Genomic DNA, 21,864 nt, shown 5'->3' on the forward strand with positions numbered 1-21,864 from the left:
TTCTGAAGCTGAAAGTGTGACTCTTGCACAAACACACACTGAGCACAAGTGTGGGGATGAGGTAGTGTGGCCAGACAGAAGAGAGTGGGAGAAGCCAGCACGTAGCCCAGGGGATTAAAAAGGTTTTGAATAAGGCGGTAGACTAGTTATGTGTAAAACTGGTTAGTACTGGTTCACCAGGACAAAAAAAGACACCCCCTCTCAGGGTTATCTTTCTTTCCTGCAGATAAGACACCCTTTGTGCCTCTACAGGACAAAATCATTTCTAACTTCTCTGTTTTCTAAAAGGTTGCATCCAGCCTTACTGAGAGTGAGTAATGAGTAGGATGTGAGAACAGACCTGTTCCAGGACGTTGACTTATGGTCTAGACAAGGATGAAGAGCCAGGGCGGACATCTCGGGTTGTACCATCTCTGTCACAGCCGCTCTCCTTTGTCGCTGTGCTGCCAGTACAGGCTGGCAGTAGGCAGAGAAGTGTCTACTTTTTTTTCCACATAGAGTAACAGACCATTTGGTCCACAGACCAGAGTGTGCCGCCTGCCCTTGATTTTTGTGTCATGTGACATCGATAGGAGGTTCGGTCTTCCCACCTAGCTTCTAGGCTTGGGATAGTAATTCTTTTTTTTTTCCTTCCTTCCTTCTTCCCTCCCTCCCTTCCTTCCTTCCTTCCTTCCTTCCTTCCTTCCTTCCTTCCTTCCTTCCTTCCTTTCTTTTCTTCTTTTTCGAGACAGGGTTTCTCTGTGTAACCTTGGCTGCCCTGGACTCACTTTGTAGTAGACCAGGCTGGCCTCAAACTCACAGCGATCTGCCTGCCTCTGACTCCCCCGAGTGCTGGGATTACAGTTGTGGGGTAATTCTTAACTGTATGATGGTGGCATGAAGATGGCATCTTACCCCACAGCTGCCCATGAGCAGTGGTCCCAGCCCCACTGTCTGCCCCACCACCGTGAGTTAGGCCAGCCCAGTGAACTGTGTGAGACCAGGGCTGGACCCTGCTTTGTCCTATAGCTTGAGCCTCACATGAGTTAGTGAAGCTCACTGAGCCTCCGTCTTTCAGTCTCTGAAACGAGGCCCGTCAGAGTCAGTTTGCCTGTGGAGGTGAAGCCCTCGCGTGCGGTTAGTAGCTTTGTGCCTGCACACCTGACGTGTGCTGGTGTGCGGTTAGCACAAGCGGCTGCTGCTGTTAGCTAGCACTTGGCTTTCGTTGATCACTAGGATGTTCACAGCACCTCTCCTGGGAGAGCAGAGCTAAGGCTCACTCTACGGATTGGGAGGCAGGGCCAGGGCCACGTATCTAGAGTTCGCAGCCTGTGGGGACTAGAGCTGGGGTCACTGGTAGACCTGCCTGTCCATCTCCACATCACACTGAAGGTCATTTGCAGAGAACCTCCCAGCTATGGCCTAGGAACAGAAATCCTAGCTTCCGCTCTGCCCCAAGAGCCCACACATGCTATCTCCCTAGCTATCACCCAAATCAGGTTGTCCCCTGGAGACAGGAGGTCGTCATAATGTAGGTGTCCAGACTGGGGACAGTGGGACACAGGGCAGGATTAAGAATGTAAACAGAAGCCAGACACATCTTTGTTCTTGTTGCCAAAGCATAAACTTGAGTTGAATTGCCATGAAAGGGAGGTTTTCAGAACCCACCAAGCGCTGAGGACCCTGCTGCCCTCTCCCATCCCCACAACCCACCCCCAATGGATTTCTTCCTTGAATCTTTGCAGAGTAACGTTAAGACAGAGTGAGTTGCCTAAAGTTCAACCACTGTAAACACAGTTTATCCTGTCCTGGAGAACACTGAGGTAGATTTGGGCATGTTCTGATAAGTAGTTCAGGATGAGAACGGAGCCTCCTGGGAGGTGGGTACCCTGTCTCCTAAGAGTGTGCCAGCATGGACATCCTATCTGGGGCAGCCCCAGAACATGTGTTCGGTTTCGATGTAGACAGCAATGCCACACAGATTTACAGAGGATAGGCTGAGAGAAAACCCTCGTCATCTCCTGCTATGCTTCAGAAGTATGCTGAGGAAGGTTCTGTGGTGGTAGAGCTGGAGCCCTGTTGTGATGGGAGGACCATTTACTGTAGTAACTTGTGTTGCTTTTGGAAAATACCTAGCAATCATAGTACATGGAAAGTAGATGCTCCTGCGTTAACCAGCCTGTCCCTGAGAGAGCCGCTGACCTCACTGTGGGAAGTCCCTTGTGGGCTTCTCTTCTGTGTCTGTGCTTGGTGGCCCCTCTCTGCTTCAGAAACAATGTGTGTACAGATAGAAAACAGCGGCTGTGGGTCCAAGTTGCCCTTTCTGCCCTGGGATCTCAGATGTGGGTGATGTAGCCCAATTCTCCTGGCAGTATCACTTTAAATGGTGGATCTCAACACATACACATACACACACAAATGGAACCATTTAGGAGGAAGGATATAATTTTGAGGGGATGAAAAATTAACAGGAAGTGGGAACAGAGAGTCCTGGCTGTTCCCTAGAGCAGCTTTGAGATGGACGGAGGTGGCTCAGCCTCTACAGAGAAGAGCAGTGAGAAGCTCTGCATCCTCCTGCTCAGAGTCAGTTGGAAATGGAGTGATGTCCCCCAGAGCTGGCTGTCAGGCTGTGGCTTTCTTTCTTTCTTTTAATTTTTTTTTAAACTTTATTCTTTGAGAACGTCATATGTGCATATAATGTATTTTGATCATGTTCACCCTTCCAGCTCCTCCTGGATTGCCCCTTTCCCATTCCCAAAGTCATGTTCACCACCCCCAACCACCCGCTTTATTATTGAGAATAAAGTTACTGTTTTTCATACAGTAACTCTTCCTCCCACTCCCACCTGACTGTGGCTTTCTCATTCCATTTCTCCGACTTGTTTCTGCTGGTGGCCGAGTTCTGTTTGTCCCCCAAGGGGTGAGACTGAGTAAGCCCTCAGAATTCCTACACAGTACAGCAGCCCTGAATTCCATACTCAGTGATCCTATCCCTGGGCCCCCAAGGTATGGATAGAAGGGTATGTTGGCAAAATTCTACATGCATGACAAATTGATTTTGATCTCTGGACCTGTTGGCCTTCGTTGATAAGGGGAAGCCAGAGTGATGATGAAAGATGGAAAGATGTGTTCGAGCAGCTGATCATATGTGATCATATGTAAACTTTTGGTTGGGAACACTTTTCACACAGAGGGAATCCTGTGTGTAATTACCTCAGAAAGACCTGGCTTAGATGAGCAGGTGCCTAGAGTTGACATGAGCTGAAGCAAGAATGGGGCCAGGGGTTGAATGTTTGTGTATTGTCAAGCAATGCAGCGCCAGTGTGCATTATGGACAGGAAACCAGCACCATTCATACTGGGCTCTCGTGAGCCTCTCACAGCAGTGGCCCCCTGCCTCCACCATTTGATGCTTAGTCTGCAGTTGAGGCACATCCCTGGAAGCCACAAGAACAGCAGCCTGAAGGGGAGTGGCGGAGGACTGGTTAGTGGCCTTGCTTGCTCTCCAGCTTTGGAATCTGTGGTTGCAGCCTGTATTTTACAGGCTGGGAGGCTGAGTCTTGATGGTGGGCAGGCACAGCTGGTTGATGTCTGGTGATGATGCCTTCATGGAGTGGGACCAAGGTATGGGGCCAAGTGCCTCACCTGGGCTTTCATCCCTGGGCTTGGGAACTGTCTGCTGTTAGATTTGGATGTGGAGCATCTGGCCAGGGTCCTTCTCCTGCCTTGATGCTGCCACATGCCCAGATACCACATGAGGCCCTGAGGCTTAGCTTGGTTTTTCTGGTCGCTGGCCTCACCTTATGGCTCCCCAAGCCTCAGTCTGAGTTTGCCTCTGACTGCCCTGGGGACACTGATCTGCCATGATCGTGATGTCCTGTCCCCATCCCCCAAGGCCTAGCAATACAGTAAGGCCACAAGGAGAACTATGGACCCGAGTTCATGACTGGATTCCTATCTTAAGGCCAGCAGGAGCCTCATAGCCCAGGGATCTGAGAGGAAGACAGTGGCCTGAGGGACTTAACAGTTTCCAGCACATAATAAACAAGTAGAGGGTGGAAGGTGGCAGCAAAGATCTGTGCCTTTGGAATTGAGACCCATTTCACATTTTAGTAAATAGGGTTCTGGAGGCCTTTTGGCTTGAGTGAAGGAGCAAGCCTAGGATTGTGAAATAAAGCTGGGTTTAGAAATAACCGATGTTAAAATATTAGTGAGGGACAAACCTTTTAATTTCACTTGAAAACGTTCATGGCCGAAAGAAAGAACCAAGGTTTGAATCTTGAAGTTCATTGTCATGAAGATAACTGTAGGAATCAGGGGATTAAGTCCTGAATAGTCCTGAAACTATTTGTTCCCTGGCTGAAAATGCCAAATGGCTGTGGGTAAAGGGTGATACCGTAGGGCCTGACTCCTTTTCATCCATTTGGAAATCTGTGTTTATTTTTTCATCCCTTCCTTGTTTTACAAAGGACAAGCAGGCAGATTCACAATCTCTAATGTGTTCATTGGTCATATTTAGCTCCTGCCCTGCGTGATAAGAAGTTCATTTTCATTATTAAATTTTTTTTCTTTCGCGCTGCAAGTAGCTGTTTTACTTTGAGGCAGAGCTGAATCTCATTTGGAAAAACTTTGAGACCCAACCTCTCACATCCTGTGTCTGTCTTCAGAAGTACCAGACCAAGTTTAACAGCTCCAACAGCCTAGTCATTTTGAAATTTTATTTGCTTTTTTTTTTTTTTTTAATTTTTAAAATTTACTTTATGTGCTTGGTTGTTTTACCGGCATGCCTGTGTATATATATGTGTGTGCCTGATGCCCATAGCAGCCAGAAGAGAGTGTCAATACGGGTGCTGGGAATTGAAAATGAGTCCTCTGGAGGAGCAGCCAGTGCTCTTTACCACTGAGGCACCTTCAGCCCCAACCCCACTCCCCTTTTAAGGAGCACATTTAAACGTGAACAGAATAGGGTTTGCTTGTGTGTTCTTCCTTTTTAAATTGTCTTCATAATTTTGTGTCTGTGAGCTTTTCTCACGACAACTGTCGAGTGGTGACATCCCGGCTATAATCCTGTTACTACGGAGATGTTTCCCTCAGAGAAGCAGCACCGTAAACTGTTGCCTCACAGCAGAGGTAAGCCCTTCATGCAGAGCCTCTGCCCTGCCACCCGGGGGCGCCTTTTCTCTCCAGGGATCCAGCCACCTGCTGCCAGGGGTTGGGTAGCTTGTGCTCTAGGCAGATGTCCTGGAAACAGAGACCTTGTGAGGACTAGAAGCCGAGAAAGACATTCAGGGCACCCCCTCTGACGTGGACTGGGTGGGGTCCATGCTGTAGCTGACCGTGTCTGTGTGCTCCTGGCTCTGATGGTTGATCATGTGGCTCACTTGAAAGCGGGCCCAGGGATTTCAGGGCGGGCATGGACAGTGAGATTCAGGTGATCCGAGAGTGCCACTTGAGGGTGAGCCCACAGTCCTGAGGGTGGGCAGGGACAGTGAGGTACAGGCCACAGCAGTTCTCTTCCAGGACAACTAAACCGTTGTGCACACCCTGCATGTAAACACTAACGAAGATAACGGTCCTAAGCTGTCACCTCCAGTCCCATCCATTGCCCTCCTACCTGCATTCTCTAAGTGCTTCCCTTCTTTAGGCCCTTAGGACCCCGATACTACAGTGAGGTGATGGACGGCTGGCTATCCCTGTGGTTATAAACATGCTGCTCTTGGGCTTTAAGCTCCACCCCTTCCCACAACCACAGAAGCGTTCATGCTACCTCCGCATTTCTTGGTCCTCACCCTCCTGTCTCCTCTCCTCTTTCTGTAAAACTGGGGGGAGGGGTTCTGTTCAGTGCTCAGTTTGTTCCCCCAGTCTTCCGAGGGTGGGCGGCCCCGCTCTGCCCATCAGGCCACCGTCACCCGCAGCGTAGACTAGTGCTCTGACTTGGATGGAAGCTTCCTTGGCAGCCACGACAGCACCGTGCAGTTAATGCATAGGACTGAGAGCAGCTGATTGGATGCTTCTGTTGCCGTGGAAGCAGGCTGACGAGTCTGGCCATGCTGGTTGACAGTGCTCCTAACACCGGGTTCAAGTGTGTTGCAAGTTGCTTAATGTGCTGTGTAATTGGAGAACGACCATGTGCCCCTCCTCACCTCCCTGAGGCCAGTAAACCCTACAGAACGAGATGAAGCTGCAAACTGTTGTTACGTTGGGTGGGGAAGAACGTCACAGCACTTGTTGCAGGCTTCATCCGGGAATGTGGATAGGTGCTGTCATCAACCCCAGCGTTCCTCTTCCTCTTCTTTATATAGCAGGCAAGATGACAAGATAGTCTCAGATCCAGGCAGGACTGACAGGGTTGACAATGGTAGGCTTCAAATGCTGTGCAAATCACATCCTTTTAAACTGACCTGTGTGAGCACAACCAAATTTAAAAGCAGTCAGTTGTACAAAATGATCTGATTTTCAGCTATCCAAAACTAGGCCATGTAGGCCAGCTTTCGGTATCAGTCCTCAGCAAGGCTTTATTTTTAAGCGGGGCCAACAGAATGATGACTGCTCTTTGCTTACAGTGCCCCGTTGGCCTGGTGCCTGATAAATAGCGGTGATAAGCAGGCCGCAGACACGCCGGGCCCACAGGCTTCCTAGTTACAGGGGCTGCCATCTCATCAGCCCCTTTGTGTGCCTGCACATGTGTAACATGAAGGCTTTCCATCGCCTGGACCTGGCGCCACCCCATCCATGAGTCTTTACGTTTTCTCATCCTCTCGGTGTTTGTTTCCACCCCATGCAGCCGAGCGGGTGAATGCAGTCTCCAGGGCCACACGTCCGTCGCGCCTTTAACAGTAACTGTTCTCTGTCTCTCTCTCTCTTTCCTTGATGAAAACACGTGCCACAGAGGGAAGCTGCTCACCCCCCAGACGTCTCCATCTCCAAAACTGCCTTGTACTCCCGCATCGGGCCCACTGAGGTGGAGAAGCCCCCGGGGCTTCTCTTCCCGCAGCCAGACCTGGACTCTGCGCTCCAAGTTGCCAGAGCAGAGGTAGGAGACCTGCCGCATCTGGAAGGGCCACGGTCTTGACCCCAGGAAGAGGATCCAAGTCTGCCAGTTGTCAGTAATTATTTACCCCGAAGCTGGTGTCTTTGGAGAGAGACTGCCCTCTGAACACTGCAGGCTAGATGGACGGCACACCACGGGTTCTCATCTGCCTTGTTACCATGCTAACAGGCCTGGCACATGCTATAGAAAAGGCACTTGATTTTTTTCCCTCTTGGAGGATTCTCTGGATGGTTTTGTGTGAGAAGTTTTCATTCCGTGTGTACGAGGCATCCTGGATTTGGTCAGAACTGAAGGCACTCATTTGGGAATCTACCTTTCTTGTCTCCCTGTCGCTAGGTTATCTCCAAGGAGAGAGAAGTCTCGGAGTGGAGGGACAAATATGAAGAGAGCAGGCGGGAAGTGATGGAAATGAGGTTAGTGGAGCTCAGCCCTCTGGCTGCCTGGCAGCCCTGGTCTGTGGCTTTGTGGTGGTTCGTGCTGAGGCGCCCCCAACCCAAGTAGTGTCTTCTATAGCTTGTGCTGTCTGAGGCTTTGGGAGAAGGTACAGAGAGAATGTGAGGGAACTCCAAGAGAAATCAAGAAAGGCTTCCTGGAGAAGAAAACATTTGATTTAGACCTTGAGAGACAGATTCTGAGTGGTAGAAATAGAGGGAGGAAGTAAAGAAGCAACCCGGACAACACTTGGAATGAGAAAGCCGAGACCGAGGAGGAAATCGTCTGTTCATGTTGAGCCACCATGTCCACCAGCTGGCTAGAAGGTGGTAAGCCTGTGAAAGCAATGCGACGTGGGTGTTGAAGGCTTCAGCCATTAGGTGGAAGGTCTAGCCTGTTCTTTCACGTAGTAGACAGTGGGGTGTCAGAGGTTTGAACAGTGCTGGACTGAGGGAGAAGCCAGGAGAAGGAACCTGTCAAGCCTGAATACAAGGGTGTGAGCCCAACACTAAGCAGCCGGGTTGTCCTGTTGCCTACTGGTTACAGGGTCCAGCTGCAGGGCGGAGCTTTAACACCGCCCTGACTGTAGTTCAGCGGGCCTTTGCCTTTCTTTCAGGAAAATCGTGGCTGAATATGAGAAGACCATCGCACAGATGATCGGTACGTGTCCTGATGGGGAGTGCCCAGGCCCACGCTGTGGGGAGCCGGGAGTGGAACTGGGCGGGGCTTGAACAACAGGGGTCAGAGCCGGTTCCTCCCACAATAGTGAGTTCCTTGTCGGGGCCATCGTGGCTGTACTTGTAGCTGTAGCGCGAAGATACCCACAGGAGTTTGCTGCGCGCTCCCCAGTGTCTCCGTAGGCCTCCTCTGCCCGGCCGGGGGTGATCCGCCATGCTGGGAAGGAGTCTGAGTTTGGCCACTGGGTCGTGTGTCTTGGAGTGGATAGACTCTGGTTCATCTGACCCATGCTCCACGCCTCATCACCCCCTCTCCCCAGCTGCTCTGAAGAAAGTGTGCCTTATTAAACCTTAGCACTGGCTCCTTGGAATATAGGACAAAAAGGAACCTCTGTGCTTTCTGCATTGCAGACTGTTGCGATTTTTTTTGTTTGTTTGTTTCTGCTTTTCTAACAACTGCCCTGATTATCTGTTTTGCTTCCGTTTTTCTGTTGCTTCTTGCCCTTTGCTTGCAAAACAAACAGGCAAACCTGGTAAGTAAATGCTCCCGACCCCCACATCATCTGACACCCTACCCCATCGCAACCCTTTGTGTTTTGTCTTTCTGCCTTGATTATTTTTGCTTTTGTGTGCTTGCTGCATTCCCCATTCAATTTAATAGTGGTTTGCCTGCAAATGCCAGAAAACCCAATCAGGGTTGCGAGTCTGGCGTGTCGTGTCTTTGGGCTAAGGCTGGTTTCCTGACTTTAAGAGCCTAACTTTATTGGTCACGTATAAGGAGATTTGTGCTGTGTTGCCATTGCCTGGCTCTCCTGGGAACTGGGTGATTCTATTTTTAAAGGTGACAAAAGGAAAGCTGAGGCCAGACGACATCTTAGATGCAGGAAATCAGATGGGCTCTGTTTGATAAATGGCTCCTTCAGTCTGTCTAGTGAAATGTATACGTGACCACAAATCAGCCCAGAATGTACATTGTATGGCATGCTGGGAATAAAGGAAATGGCTCAAGTTTGGGTAATGGCAACTAATAAAACTTCCAAATACCTTCTCTTTTAAGAACTTGTATTTAAAAGTCCTGTGTATTTAAAAAGCAGAGCTTTCATGAGTCATGACAGTGCGACACCCTGTCCCACCAAGTCACGGATAGTGTTAAGAGCTCCTGTGGGCAGTGATGCTGGTGATAACAGGTTAGATTCCAGGTTGTCCTTGGGTGTCAGGAGCTTTGTATTCCTTCTCTTTTAACATCTCAGATGCTATGGCCTAGAAACACAGGCATCCCCTGGTTCTGGTGAGTGTGAAAACCTTGCCCAAGATCACCCAGCAGAGAAGCATTGGAGTTGGGATTCCAAGCTGGTCTGTCAGACTGCCCTGGGTGGCTTCTTGCTGCTGCTGAAAATGCTAAGAACCCTGGGATCCAAGAGGCAGTTTTTAGGGACATGAGGCATCTTCCTAGGCCCGTGGTTTTCCAGGCAAGGCCCCAGGCCCGCTACATCTGATCCTCAGGGAGCTTGTTGCTTCTGCAGATTTTCATCCAACCCAACCTGCCGAGTCAAAAAGCAGGACGAACTCCTGTCTGTCTGAGTGGCCCTCTAGCCAGCTTCAGTGCATGCGTCCATCTGACAGCCATCTTGATATCTATACAAGGCCTTGGGACCCCAAAATTTCAGGGCTCTTTAACATGTTTCTGTCAGGCTTGGAGCTGAAATTCAGGCTGTCACACACACCGCCCCCCATGCCACACAGCAATAATATACTAAACTTAAAACACATTAAGATGGTGGTCTATCAGAAAACAAAAGGGAAAACAACCCAGATCAAAATCTCTTGCTGTTCCTAGTGGGATTTGTTCAGGTCCATCATTGCAGGAGGCTTGGGAAGGATTTGGTCACAGCTCTGCTTTCTGTCTTCGGGTTTGAGCCTGGCCTATGCTGCTCCCTCAGAGAACAAACAACTCTGCTGTTCGGACCCTCTTTCGCCTTCTGTGAGGAGGCAACAAGAAAGCTTTGCGGGGCCACCCTTGTTGGTTGCGCTGCATGGGTCATGGGGCAGCACCACCTGTGTGGAGGTTTTTGTGTGTCCAGAGTAGAGCACTGAACCAGACAGACCCACAGTCAGCCCCTGAGGAGAGAGGCCTAGTCACCTTTGTCGTTACTTTCCCCCAACACCTGACAGGCTCAGCTGAAAGGGAGAGTTTGCTATTTGCCCAACAGTTTCAGAATAATCTGTCCATTGTGGTAGTTAAGGGCATACAGTTTACAATTTGACAGATAGGAAGCAGAGAAAAGAGATACAGGAAGAAGCTAGGGCAAGGACTTGGCCCCAGTGACCTACTTCAGCCAGCCAGTCCCTACCTCCTACTTGCTGCCACCTCTCAGTGACACCATCATATTACGAAGGAGTCCACAAGGTCCTCATGGTCTAAATATCCTGAAGATGCGCTCACAGGTACAACCAATGTATACTGTGCTGACCCCTTCATTTCTCAGTCTGATCAGCCAACAAAATTGCTGTCGCAGAGGCAGTGTGGCAGCGGGAAGCCCTGGGTTCCAAGCCTGAAGTAGGGAAAGTTGGACTGTAACAGAACCGGAATCTGCAACTGGCCCAGCCACACATGCACGCCCAACCATGTTCCTTCACATCACAAAAGGAAAGGAAATGAGGAGGAATTAGAGACAGGTGGATGGGGGAGTCTTGGGAGTTTCCAAGGTCTCCTGAGTGCTGGGGAGGAGCTGTCTGTGGTAGTGGTGTTGTCAGGGTGTGAGCAGGGCCGCAGCTTGGGTTTTATTCTCAGTACAGGTAAGTAGAGGTCTTTGTGGGCAGACTCTGAGCAGAGTGAGGTAGCCTCGTTTGCAGTGGAGGCTGGCAGCTACCACCGCTGTCACTGTTAACAGTTCCAGATATGCTTTCCCTCATAGCAGCCAGCTCTAAGCAACAGGTAGCACCCTCCCAGGTGACATGGGAGTGACAGAGATCTGCCGGGCCGCTGGCTTTCCCCCGAGAGCTCTTGGCGCTGGGGATGAGAGCCAGGGGGTGTCAGTAGGTCAGCTGTCACCAGGAAAGTGAAGGGTTTCTGGCCTACACTATCGCCACCCGGGTGCACATGTTGGAAGCTGTATTCATGTCGGAGACCGTTTGTCCTGTAGCACAGAGATATCTGTGGTCAGTATGGGATGGCAGAAAGATGGGCCAGAGCAGAGCTGTTGCTCAGGCTAGTACCAGTATTCTGAACTGAGCCCAAACGCTGCCTGACTGAAAATGAACTTTGCAGATACTGTCTCAGTTTGCCTCGAGTGTGGTACTTTCTGCAGCCAAGAAGCCAGTGTTGTTGTGAACAGAATTTCAGGGATGTTTTAGGGATAAAGAAACCTTTTTCTCTCAGTGAGTGCAGTCTGTCTTGATAGCATTTTGGAAGAATCACCCCTAGGGCCCTGTCCACAGCATCCTTTAATCTCATCTTCCCAGAAAATATCTGTAGTATTTTTTTCTTTCTGATGTAGTATGGATCTGCTTAGAGAAGGAAAAGTAGACCCACGGGGTCTCCAGTAGAAATCTGTAAGGGCTGCATCGATCAGGTTAAAGATTGACCTTTCCCACACATGAAATGTCATGTCCCTGGGTCTGTGGTGTCAGGTCGGTGAGTTCTGTCTCTTTGGAAGCATCCAGGAGGGGAAGGCTCATGGGTTCATTCCAAGGAGACACTGGAGTTGCACCCACGGCCTAGGCCAGCTGCAGTAGACCTAGTTTGGATTGAATGTGCTCCATTGTCTGACTCCCATCTCTCCCGCCAGAGGACGAACAGAGAGAGAAATCCGTCTCTCTCCAAACTGTACAACAGCTGGTCCTGGAGAAGGAGCAAGCCCTGGCTGACCTGAACTCCGTGGAGAAGTCTCTGGCTGACCTCTTCAGGAGATACGAGAAGATGAAGGAGGTCCTGGAAGGCTTCCGCAAGGTGTGTCTGCAGAGCCTGAGTCCAGGTGGGGTCTCAGCAATAGCAGTTTTGGGGGAAAATCACCTCCCCCAGAGTTGGGAGTGAGAGTCTAGAGAGTCAGGTTTGGCTGTTTGGGGTGTTCTGCTGTGCCCCTCAGTGTTTGCTTTTGTGACCCTGTCATGCCAGAATGAAGAGGTTCTGAAGAAGTGCGCTCAGGAGTACCTATCCCGAGTGAAGAAAGAGGAACAGAGGTACCAGGCCCTGAAGGTGCACGCAGAAGAGAAACTGGACAGGTAAGTCACCACTCACTCAGGCCAGGAGCTCCAGCAGCACTGTGACATTGCCTTGCAAAGGGTGGCTAATCTTTATGACTTGGGCCAAGATCACACTCAGCCACCACCCACTGAGATAAGCAAAGGATTATGTTATTATGTTGGGGATACCCAAAGCCCTTTCATATCACAACAGGGTCGGGGTTCTTAGGGTTCCTATGTACAGGCTCTAGTTGATAGAGCTGGGTCCAGAGCCATCTCCCTTCCAACAGAGCGAATGCGGAGATTGCCCAGGTTCGAGGCAAGGCCCAGCAGGAGCAAGCAGCTTACCAGGCTAGCCTTCGGAAGGAGCAGCTGCGAGTGGACGCTCTAGAGAGGACGCTGGAGCAGAAGGTAAGACGGTCGGGCGCCCGTGGCTGTCGGGCCACTCTGTGGCTCTTCCCAGTCCATCTAGTGATGGAGGCTGGGAGGCTGCGAGGGGAGCTCCAGAGCAAAGCCAGAGCAGCTTCCATGCCTCATGGCCATAGCCATGTTAGATCCAGTTCTGTTTTGTTTTCTTTCTGGTTATCCTGGAGTGGCATCTTGTATGGTGGTTTTGGTTTTTTTGGTTTGTTTTTTTTTTTTCCATTTTTCATTCCTCTGCAACATCATTTGTCAAATATATGTTAAACACTAATGACATTGTCTTTGAACCTTTTCAACTATCATTCTTTCTGGAGAGTGGATGGAAAAATCCACCTGACAGAGGGTGGACAGTGGCAGGGCCAGGCACGTTCAGCTGGCTGCCGGATATATGGTCAGTGGGTGGACCTCCTGAGGTCACATAGCCTGTTCCTAGGTTTCCTGCCTTCCAGCGTGGTCCTTAGCCTACTGTATGCACTGTTTCCCTGGATGTCTGGGTGAAGGCCTCTGTCATCCCAGAAGCATGCACGGGGGTGGATTTCTAGGCTGAGTATCAGTAACCTTTGCCCTGGCGTGTGCTGGCTCTCCTGCTAGGTGCTGTCAGAGAGAGCCTGGCAACAAAGCAGGTCAGCTGCTCCCACACGCCACCCATCAGATGGGTGAACCTCACTCTCCATCTCGTGTCCTTGCTCCCCTTTAGCCCTGAAAAAAATTTCAGATGAGAGAATTCCCTTGATGTCAAGTGTTATACTCACCCTACCCCACTCTGCTTCCAAAGAAACCCTGGGAAACCATATTTAGCCTAGTCCTCTGAAGATAAACAAGGGTAAACAAGGCTGGCCGGTCAAAAGGCTAGACCAGTGCCACAGGCCAGCTACTGCAGCCGCCAGTGATTCTTGGCCTCTGCAGATTGTATATAGCGGTCACCATAGAGACAAGATACACAGCTGCAAACCCAAGTATTTGTGCGCTCATTGATAATTACCCAGCCTCATTATGGGGTTGCTGTTGAGTCTGTGTATATTTTTATAGAAATGGAATGTTCCCTTAAAATAGAGACTTCATTCCCTAGTCATCCTGTGTGTCTGGGAAGTTGTCAATGTTCCCACTATATAGAGATGTGTTTACATTGCCACACAGTGTTCGTTTCCTGAAGCAGGGGCCAGGACTGATATCTCCAAGACCCTTGGCCCAATCAGAACTGCAGACGGAGGTGATGGCCGAGTTTTCTGGTAGATTAAAACACATAGATGCAAACAAGTTGAGTTGCATGGTTTTGGATAATAGCAGAGATCAAAATGTACCTGCAAACACTGCATTTCAAACCAAGCTTCCTGGGGAATGACCTCATCATGGTGTTCGGCCCTGGAGGATAGCAAATGGCCAGTAACAAACAAGGCTTGTCTTAAAGAGACTCAGAGATGCGTTCACCAGGGCAGGTCCACGTGAAGATGCTGGGCTTTACAGTGGGGCAGCCTGCCCAGCCGTGGCTGATGGTGCTGGGTTTTAGCTCACCCTCTGCGTACTGGTCTCTGGTGGGTCTGTGATACTTCCACCATGAGTTGCTGCACGTGAAATTTAGTGGGTATGAGAACAAAGCCATGTAGTTGAAAGGCAACTTGAATTTGTGTTCTAGGCTGGACACATCTGTTCCTGTGTGGCTGGCTGTATAGTCTTATGTCCAAGCCTCACTTTCCTCACTGAAAAAAATGGGATAACAATGGCTTCCTTTAGAAGACTAGCGTGAGAACTGAGGGAGGCCCCAGGGTCCAGGATGGCTTTAGCTTGGTGATTGGCATGTTATTCACAACAAGATGAAGATTAGCGTTCATGGCCAGCAGGGGGCAGTAGTGGTGGTGGGAAGAACTAAGATTACCGGTCAGGGCTTTTAGCACCTGCTGGGTGAAGCCTCAGAGTGCACTGTGGGCAGGAGGTGGGCCATGGCCAGGCTGCTGGGAGACCGTGCTTTCCCCCCAGGACAGCTCAGGTTCTGCCCCTGTGTGGGCACTGTGATGTGGGGTGCTGGAGTCCTAAGCCAGGGACAGCCGTAGGCTGAGCTGGGACATGTTGCAGGAAGTTCTAGGAAGGGGGTTGATGGGAGCCATCTTTCCTCAGCATCTCAAAGGAAAAATAGATGGAAGTGTACACGGCATCTGAGCCGCATCTGCCGATGTCTCCCAGCTGGGTCCCATTATTACAGGATGAGAACTGCCGCCCAGTTATCTGTGCTACCTGTGTGCCTTTGACTGGGCTTCAGAGATGGGCAAAGGATAGCTTCTTCCTGAGAGGAGGAAGAGGCACCCTGTGAAGTTGCCTGTCTCTCTGCCTTGGTGCCTGTATTCACTGCGCCACCTCCTGGGCTTCTTCTGAATAATGTTAGGGTTTCTCTACACCATCCGGACCAGGAAGGCCACGGCAGAGCTTAGCTCAAGGACAACAGCTTGGTGAGGTGGTTCTCTGCTGCGGTCTACTCACCGCGTCTTTACATCTACACTTCTTCACACCTTGTACCTTAATCCATTCTCACCTACATTTTAAAGCTAAGGAAGCTGAGCTTCAGAGTGGCTCTGCAGCTCGTCCAAGCTCACCCAGCCACAGCTAGGATGGAAACTTTGCCTCCAGTTATTTCCTCTAATTACATAGAAAGCTTCAGGGAAGACAGAGAGACTGGTGGACTCTGTCTCCAGGAGACAGAGTTGTTCCTGACTGACTGGTGGCCTGGAATTCACCATGTAGATCAGGCTGGTCTCAAACTCAGAGAGCCACCCACCTCTGCTTGGCAAGGGCTGGGATTAAAAGCGTGCGCCACCACACCTGGATTCCTTTCTTTTTCTTTTCTTTTTGGTGTGTGTGTGTGTGTGTGTGTGTATTTTTGTTGCTTGTTGCACATATGGTTTCCGAGCTAACCACTGTATTTTGGGTAACCAGTTAGGGCCCTCGGTCCTGGGAGAAGCTAACTCTGGCAGTAGATAGTTGCCCGTAGGTGTTTGTCTAAGGGTGGGCCAGGCCCGTTGAGGTTTCACCTTTCCTGTTAAAGCGTCTAGCTGGTACTGTTATTGTGTGAGTCTTGTTTAGTCGTACATCTTGTTGAGATATCCTGGGTGTAGCTCACATGTCATTTCTAGGAGAGACAATTATGTAACGGACTTCCTGTTCCTCTGACTCTTGGGATCTTTCCACCCTCTATTCTGTGATGTCCCCTGAGCATTAGGTTGCAGGAGTTGTGTTATAGATATATCACTGGGGTGGGCTTCTCGCAGTCTGTTGGCCTCTGTATTATGAGCAGATGTGCTTTTCTGTAATGGTCTCCATTTGCCACAAAGGGAAGCTTCTTCGGCTGAGAGATACATTTGCCATCACATGGGTAAGTTTTAGAATGCAGTTAGGAATTATGCTGGTTTAATAAAGTGCTGGTCGTAGGTTCTCTCTAAGGTCTGTATCTTAACCAGGGTAGGTGGGTAGGTTTCTAGTACCAGGCATGATTTTCCTCCTATTGAGCAGATCATAAGTCCAGTTAGAGAGCTGTTGGTTACCATCAGGATATGAGTGCCACTATGACATCTTGGTAAGCTGGTCGTTGTGATTCATGGGTATCGCAGTGGGATAGAACCACTGACTGTGTCCCGCCCCTGGTGGCTTGCACAACACTTTCTTTTTATTTTTACTCTTCTCTCACTTATTACATCCTGATCACAGCTACCCATCTCTTCTCTCCCTCTTGGGTAGCGCTTTCTGGTGCTATGAGCTAGGCCAGCAGAAGGCTTTCAAGGTAGATCACCTCAAATCTCCCCAGCACCTGGGTCCAAAATGAGTGGTGTCTTCAGCAATAGAGACTTAGCTTCAGCCTCTGAGAGACCTCTGTATCCTGCTATTCCCCTCTCTAACCCCTCCCTCGTGGTCTCTTCTTACGTCCTTGGTTTTTGCAGTTACTTTTTGAGACAAGGTCAGTCACTGGCCTAGAGCTTGATAAGCAGGCCACGCTGGCCAAGGAGCCTCCTCTGTCTTCCTCTCCTGTGCTGGCCTTGCAGGAAGAAAGAAAGGAAAAGGAAAAAAAGGATGTATCATTCTGGGGATTGAACACTGTTCCTTGCAACACCACGTGCTTTGCTGATGGAGCCATTGCACGAGCCCAATGACTGGTTTGATTCCAAACACCAAGAACACCTCTCTTGTCTTCCCTTTTCAGAATAAAGAGATAGAAGAACTCACCAAGATCTGTGACGAGCTGATTGCCAAAATGGGGAAAAGCTAACTCTGAACCAAGTGCTTGGACTTGGCCGTTGCGTGCAATACGTCCGTCGGCACACTGTTGTCCTTCCGGCTCCGTGGACAGGTTCTCTTCAGTTCCGTGTGCACTACTGTGTCCCCTTTCCAAGCCAGGTTGCTGTGACGGTTATGCAGTGCCGAGACCTGCCAGGATCCCTCGCTGTCCGTCTGCATTTTCTAGTATAAATCCTAGCAAGTTGACCTCGGAGTTCCTGCATCAGGGAGATTGTCAGATTCTCTAACAAAAACACGAGCTGCTGACCTTGGCTTTGCCCTTTGGTGAGCAGCATCTGATGTGACATGAACGTATACAGCCTGCATAGGGACTCTTGCCTTAAAGAGTGTACAATTGATCCACATTTGCTGGTTTGTTTGTTTGTTTTTTTTTTAAATGCATGTTTCAGATAAAATTCTCTATTGTAAATAAATTTTTTTCTTTGAGTCTTGGCAGTGAGTGTGGCTGTGAGTTATTTTCTGGGAATGGCCAACTTCTCTCTTGCCTTCATTAAATCATATCAGGTTTGGTCTCTGTCCCTTTGTCTGGGCCCCTTATCTATTGATTTAAATAGTATTTCCTTCATTATCGTGTCTGGGTTTGAAAGAGGAAGCAAATGAGAAATATTGACTCAGACTTAAATAATTAAGTGGAGATATTGGATTAGCTTAGATTTCGTTTTTACAAAGCCTTGGCCCTTAGGAGGCAAAAATCTATTTCCTTTTATTATTGTGTGAAGGAAGTAGCAAGCTGTCCCTCTTTTCTGTCTCACCCCTCGGTGCCTGGAACCCTGCCTGTTCATCCTTAAGTGGTTATAAAACGGCCTGGTGGGAGTCAGGAAATTAGACACTTAGCAACATGACCGCAGCCCGGCTCCCTGATGCCCTGACCAGCAGGTGTGACCTGCAACCTGTTGACCATCGAGGGGACCTAGGGTAAAGGATGAAGTGGGGAGATGAGGAGGAGGTAGAAGGTTTTTCTGGAGTTTGGGGGGTTACTGTCACAAATTGCCACAAACAGCAGCGGAGGACTGCAGATGTTCAACATCAGAGTGTCACCAGTGAGGTTGGGGCCCTAAAGGAGAATATGTTCCACCCCTCTCTCCCAGCTTCCCATATCCTCGGCAACACTCATCCCTGTCTCTCAGCTCACGTGACCTTCTCGCCGGTTTGTATTTCTGTCTCAGAGGCACCCTTGTGGTAGAGGCTCTCACAGCTGGCTGAGCTTTTATCTCCAGGCCTCTTTGTGTTTTCTGGTTTTGAGACAGGGCTGCTCAAACTGGCCCTGGACTCACTCTGTAGTCCTGATAGCCCTTGATTTCATAATCCTCCTGCCTCAGCCTCCCAAGAAGCCACCACATCCATTCTTTCCCTGTGTAAGAATACTGTTATTGGCCTTAGAGCCTACTGCAAAGCCACAATGCCATCCTCAAAGGCTGTTTTTCTGGTACAGCCGTGTTCACAGGAGCAGGGATCAGGGTGTGCGCGGGTATTTAATTTTTTTCATCATAGCTTGTGTTCAGGTGTGAGTGGGGGTGAGAGGACAACTTTTGGGTGCGTGCTGTGGTGTGCACATGCACAGATGACTCGCTGGAGTCAGTTCTCTCTTTCTACCAAGTGGGGCATGGTGCTCAAACACCGGTGGGTTATCAGGCTGTAAAAGCCCACTAGCACCAGCGGCTCGGTGTTGATGGGCCACATCTTTGCATCCCTGAGAGGTCTTGCTTCGTTTCCTCTGGATGTGAGCTCCAGAGCTCTGGCCCCACTGTCATCCTGACCAGAGAGGTACCTGTGTGGACGCCCAGGAAAGGGAACTGCCTCCCTCTCCATGCCCAGCACCCACTGTCCACCTGGTACCTCTGGCCCAGGAGGCCTCACTCACCCAGGCTACATCCCTTCCTTTCCAGGGTCCTCGCCTCTACTGCTTTCTCTTTTTATTTTTGCCACTTAAAAAACAAACAAACAAAACAAAACAAAACAAAAACACCTTTTTGCTGCGTGTGGTGGTACACACCTATAATCCCAGCACTCAGGGAAGCAGAAGCAGGTGGATCACTATGAGTTCAAGGCCAGCCTGGTCTAGAAAGCAAGTCCGGGACAGCCAAGGCTACACAGAGAAACTGTCTCAGAAAAAGAAAAACATATTTCTAAAAAGATTATTAATAAATATGTAAGGATAACATCTTAATCCCGAAAACAAAGAGACTACAGATGTTTTTATTTATGTCTTTTTCTTGGCATATAAAATATTTAACTATTTTTTTCACTATGCTGCTTTTAAAATATTTCTTTTTTCTTTTTTGTAGCTTTTTATTTTCTAAAATTTTTATTTTTATTAATTACAATTTATTCACTTTGTATCCCCTATGTAGCTCCCTTCCCTCCTCCCCTCCCAATCCCACCTCCTTTCCCCTTCTCCACCCATGCCCCTCCCCCAGTCCACTGATAGGGGAGGTCCTCCTCCCCTTCCTTCTGATCTTAGTCTATCAGGTCTCATCAGGAGTGGCTGCATTGTCTTCCTCTGTGGCCTGCTAAGGCTGCTCTCCCCCCCCACCCCACTCACGGGGAGGTGATCAAAGAGCAGGCCAATCAGTTCATGTCAGAGACAGTCCCTGTTCCCATTACTATGGAACCCACTTGGACACTGAACTGCCATGGGCTACATCTGTGCAGGGGTTCTAGGTTATCTCTACAAATGGTCCTTGGTTGGAGTATCAGTCTCAGAAAGGACCCCTGTGCCCAGATTTTTTGGTTCTGTTGCTCTCCTTGTGGAGCTTCTGTCCTCTCCAAGTCTTTCTGTCTCCCCCTTCTTTCATAAGATTCCATGCACTCTGCCGAAAGTTTGGCTATGAAACCCAGCATTTGCTTCAATACCCTGCTGGTAGAGTCTTTGACAAAGATGCTGTTATGCCAGGATCACAGGACCCTCAGAGGCTACCAGGAGACAACTCGATGCAAAAGCAAGACAGCTTTATTACCAGAGAGATCGAACTTAGGACCCAAGTCTCACTGATGCAGCAGTAGAGAAGTGGGACCCCAAGCCCTGAGAGCAGGGTTTTTAAAGGGAAAAACCGCAAGCAGGGGGTTTCATGCCTTGATGTTACAGGATTGGCTAAAAACCCATTGGGGCGAAGTGACCTTCTACATAATCACAATTGCCATTCTTCTAAACTACATCTGGAATGTTGAGAATTTTCCCAACTGATCTTCATTAATTATTGCCAGGGAGATTGTCTCTATTTTCTATCGAGTATTTATTCTGTGATATTTTCTGGAGGCTGTTGCTAGGAGAGTTAACTTTGTTGGAGGAAATGAGTCACTGGGGGCAGGCTTTGACATCTCAGATAATCAAGCCAGGCCCAGTGTGGCACTCTCTTCCTGCTGTCTGCTAATCTAGAGGAGAACTCTCCGCCACCTCTCCAGTATTATGCCTTCCTGCTGCCATGCAGATGATTGTGAGCTACCATGTGGGTACCAGGAACCAAACGCTGGTCCTCTGCAAGAGCAGCAAGTGCTCTTTCTTGCTAATCCACCAGACCCCAGGTTCTTAAACTGGGTCATAATACCAAATGGTTTGTATAACTGGTTGTGGGGATTGAGAAAAATTTGGAGATAGTAAAAGATTTCTGAATCTGCAATACCCAAAAAGGTAGGTAAAAATAGAATGCATGATGAGTCCAAGGTATCGCTGGATGTTTTGTTACACATTCACTGCAGCCTGGGTTGTGAACACACAGTGTGAGCTGTTTGTACAGTGCGGGCTGTCACACCATACAATGCCAACAACACTTCCTGAACACCACAGCTTCCGTCAGAGGCTGTCACGTGTTTTAAACAGCAGAGTTCTTACCGTGGATTCAACGTTTTCTGCTCTGATGGCTTCATTATGGAAAACAAATGGCTTTTAGTGTTTCCTGCCATCATTCTTCAGAATTCTGGTGTCCAATTAGCACTTGGGAGGTTGTGTTATTAGGATGCATGATTTTAAATGAAAGCTAAGTTGCTAACCTGGGCTTTTTGAAGTCCCACTAGATAGGTTTTGCATTGGATTAGGACAGAATTTCCACCAATATCTTCAATGGCTGTTTGTCATTTTGTACTGTGTGTTCATGTGAAGGCATGTTCTTAGCATCGATGATTATAAAATCTAAATATTCACCAACTCTGGAAAACATTAAAGATACTCTGTATCCTGCAGTATCAAATATTCAACCACAATCTCATTCTTTTGTGAAAATATATAAGCATACTTTCTCATTCGTGCGCAATTTTGCTCCATCTTTAATAAATGGTAGATAAACTATGTCTACCAAACACTCGTTCACAGTAAACTTTTTCGTGATTTGTTACTGGTGAATGTCTGGTTTGTGTTCCACTTATATGCCCACATACATGGGTCAGGTAACAAGAAGCCCTTGCTCTAGCCGAACCCTAGGAACACTGGGTGGAGTTGAGCCGGATCACTGTGGGCGAGGTGCAGCAGCAAGTCCACTAGGGGAAGCTCGGGGGATCTTAAAGTTCCAAAAGGCATAGGAAGGAGGCAGAAGACTGAAGCACCTTAGAAGACTGAGGCACTTGATCCTCGCTGTGGTTCAAATCAGGTTCAAGTTTGTCTGTTTCTGATGTGCGTACAGAGTGGTTTTGGTTCTTTTTGATTTGCACAATCCAGGTAGCCTGTCCGATGCTGATGTCCTGTGACATTATTTATGGCCAAGGCCATATGGGGTCCAAGCCAGCTCCAGGGTTTCAGGGTCTGCCCTGTTCTTTCTCTCTAACAGCCAAGAAGCCACCTTGAGGTGACTTTTCTTTTCTTTTCTTTTCTTTTCTTTTCTTTTCTTTTCTTTTCTTTTCTTTTCTTTTCTTT

General features: G+C 49.0%; 1 protein-coding gene across 6 annotated transcripts in view; it reads left to right on the top strand.

Moving 5' to 3' along the window:
* Positions 1–17,456, top strand: part of Tacc2 (transforming acidic coiled-coil containing protein 2) — a 181,457-nt gene extending 164,001 nt beyond the window's left edge. For all 6 annotated transcript variants that reach the window (XM_060381092.1, XM_060381074.1, XM_060381076.1 and 3 more), the window contains 7 exons: positions 6,868–7,011; positions 7,366–7,442; positions 8,078–8,121; positions 11,927–12,087; positions 12,253–12,359; positions 12,611–12,731; positions 16,927–17,456. In XM_060381092.1, coding sequence (XP_060237075.1) covers positions 6,868–7,011; positions 7,366–7,442; positions 8,078–8,121; positions 11,927–12,087; positions 12,253–12,359; positions 12,611–12,731; positions 16,927–16,992 — 720 coding nt within the window. In that variant the 3' untranslated portion in view covers positions 16,993–17,456. The remainder of the gene's footprint in view (positions 1–6,867; positions 7,012–7,365; positions 7,443–8,077; positions 8,122–11,926; positions 12,088–12,252; positions 12,360–12,610; positions 12,732–16,926) is intronic.
* The last annotated feature ends 4,408 nt before the right edge of the window (positions 17,457–21,864 follow it).

Source organism: Meriones unguiculatus, chromosome 1, assembly GCF_030254825.1.
Source record: "Meriones unguiculatus strain TT.TT164.6M chromosome 1, Bangor_MerUng_6.1, whole genome shotgun sequence".
NCBI classification, from domain to species: Eukaryota; Metazoa; Chordata; class Mammalia; order Rodentia; family Muridae; genus Meriones; species Meriones unguiculatus.